Source organism: Coregonus clupeaformis, unplaced genomic scaffold, assembly GCF_020615455.1.
Source record: "Coregonus clupeaformis isolate EN_2021a unplaced genomic scaffold, ASM2061545v1 scaf4559, whole genome shotgun sequence".
In the NCBI taxonomy this organism is placed as follows: domain Eukaryota; kingdom Metazoa; phylum Chordata; class Actinopteri; order Salmoniformes; family Salmonidae; genus Coregonus; species Coregonus clupeaformis.
The window spans coordinates 22,141-23,672 of NW_025538013.1; the positions used below are offsets into that span (position 1 = coordinate 22,141).

The 1,532-nt window shown below is 43.3% G+C and overlaps 1 protein-coding gene across 1 annotated transcript; it reads left to right on the top strand.

Annotated features, from left to right (window-relative positions):
- Window positions 1-363: 363 nt before the first annotated feature.
- Window positions 364-1,085, top strand: LOC121536167 (protein krueppel-like). The gene has a single exon (XM_045220608.1). It carries the CDS (start codon window positions 405-407, stop codon window positions 855-857), a length of 453 nt encoding a protein of 150 aa, XP_045076543.1. The 5' UTR covers window positions 364-404; the 3' UTR covers window positions 858-1,085.
- Window positions 1,086-1,532: the final 447 nt, after the last annotated feature.

The following is a 1,532-nucleotide window of genomic DNA, read 5'->3' on the forward strand; positions in this document are numbered from 1 at the left end:
CAAGGACCCAGGAGACAACATCACTGAGCAGGCCAGAACCAGAGGCGACATAGTGGACGTCAGTGGATGGGACAGCGTCTTCAACTCTGGACTTGGGAACAACACTGTTAACCACAACCAGAAACAGACATCCGAACACAAAACAACATCAGAACTTAGTCTCTATGACAACAGACTGTCTGAGACCAGGGAGAGGCGAAGATTTGGTCTGCGAGGACAGGGACGTGTCCGTATGCGGCGGGAGAGAACAGACACAGACTCGGCTAGCGATGCTCCGTCCTGCTCCTATAGTTGTGATGCAGAGAGAATGATGGTGCCTCAGGTTAACCCCTTAACAGGTGCTACCTTCAGACCCTGCGACAACACAGACACTCCCTGGCCTTCGTCCTCCTCACACTCTTCTAATGTTAAACCAGACCTCAGACAATGCCAGTGCCTCAACACTAAATGGCTACACAAGCCCATTGACAAATGACATTAGTGGTGATGCTATCATCACATCCGGTGGTAAAGAGAAGCGCTTCTCTTGTTCGTTCTGTGGGAAAGCCTTCAATTTCCGCAAACAGGTGGAGATCCACCAGAGGATGCACACGGGGGAGAAACCATTCGGCTGTCACCTGTGCCGGGCCAGTTTCTCCCACTCGTTCACCCTGAAGAGGCACCAGAGGGTCCACACAGGGGAGAAACCCTACACCTGCCCCCACTGTGAGAAGAGGTTCTCCCACCAGCACCATCTGAAGAGGCATTTGAAGGTCCACACAGGAGAGAGGCCGTTCGCCTGCACTCACTGTGGGAAGAGGTTCTCAGATAGGAGCTACCTCAGGATACACCAGCAGAAAAACCATTCCACTCTATAACATAGAAAGTATCCATTCCACTCAATAGTTTCTGACGTTTAGATCAGACCCTGCATTAAAGACAAAGATACATTTATTGTTGTCAGCAGAAAAATATCCACAAATGCATTTGGAATAACAAGAGTAATAGATTTCAGATTTTCATCCAGACATTGTGTAATATACAGTGCCTTCAGAAAGTATTCACACCCCTTGACTTTTTCCACATTTTGTTATGTTACAACGTGGGATTAAAATGGATTTAATTGTAATTTTTATGTTAACAATCTACACAAAATACTATAATGTCAAAGTGTAAGAAGAATTCTAACATTTGTAAAACATTTATGAAAAAATAACACTAATATACTGTAGCCTGATTAGTATTCAACCCAGAGTTAATACAGTGCATTCGGAAAGTATTCAGACCCCTTGACTTTTTTTGTTATGTTATAGCCTTATTCTAAAATGGATTAAATCGTTTTTGCCACTCATCAATCTACCCATAATGACAAAGCAAAAACAGGTTTTTAGACATTTTTGCAAATGTATACTTTTTTTTTTTACTGAAATATTACATTTACATAAGTATTCAGACCTTTTACTCAGTACTTTGTTGAAGCACCTTTGGCAGCGATTACAGCCTCGAGTCTATTTGGGTATGACACTACAATCTTGGCACACCTATATTTGGGG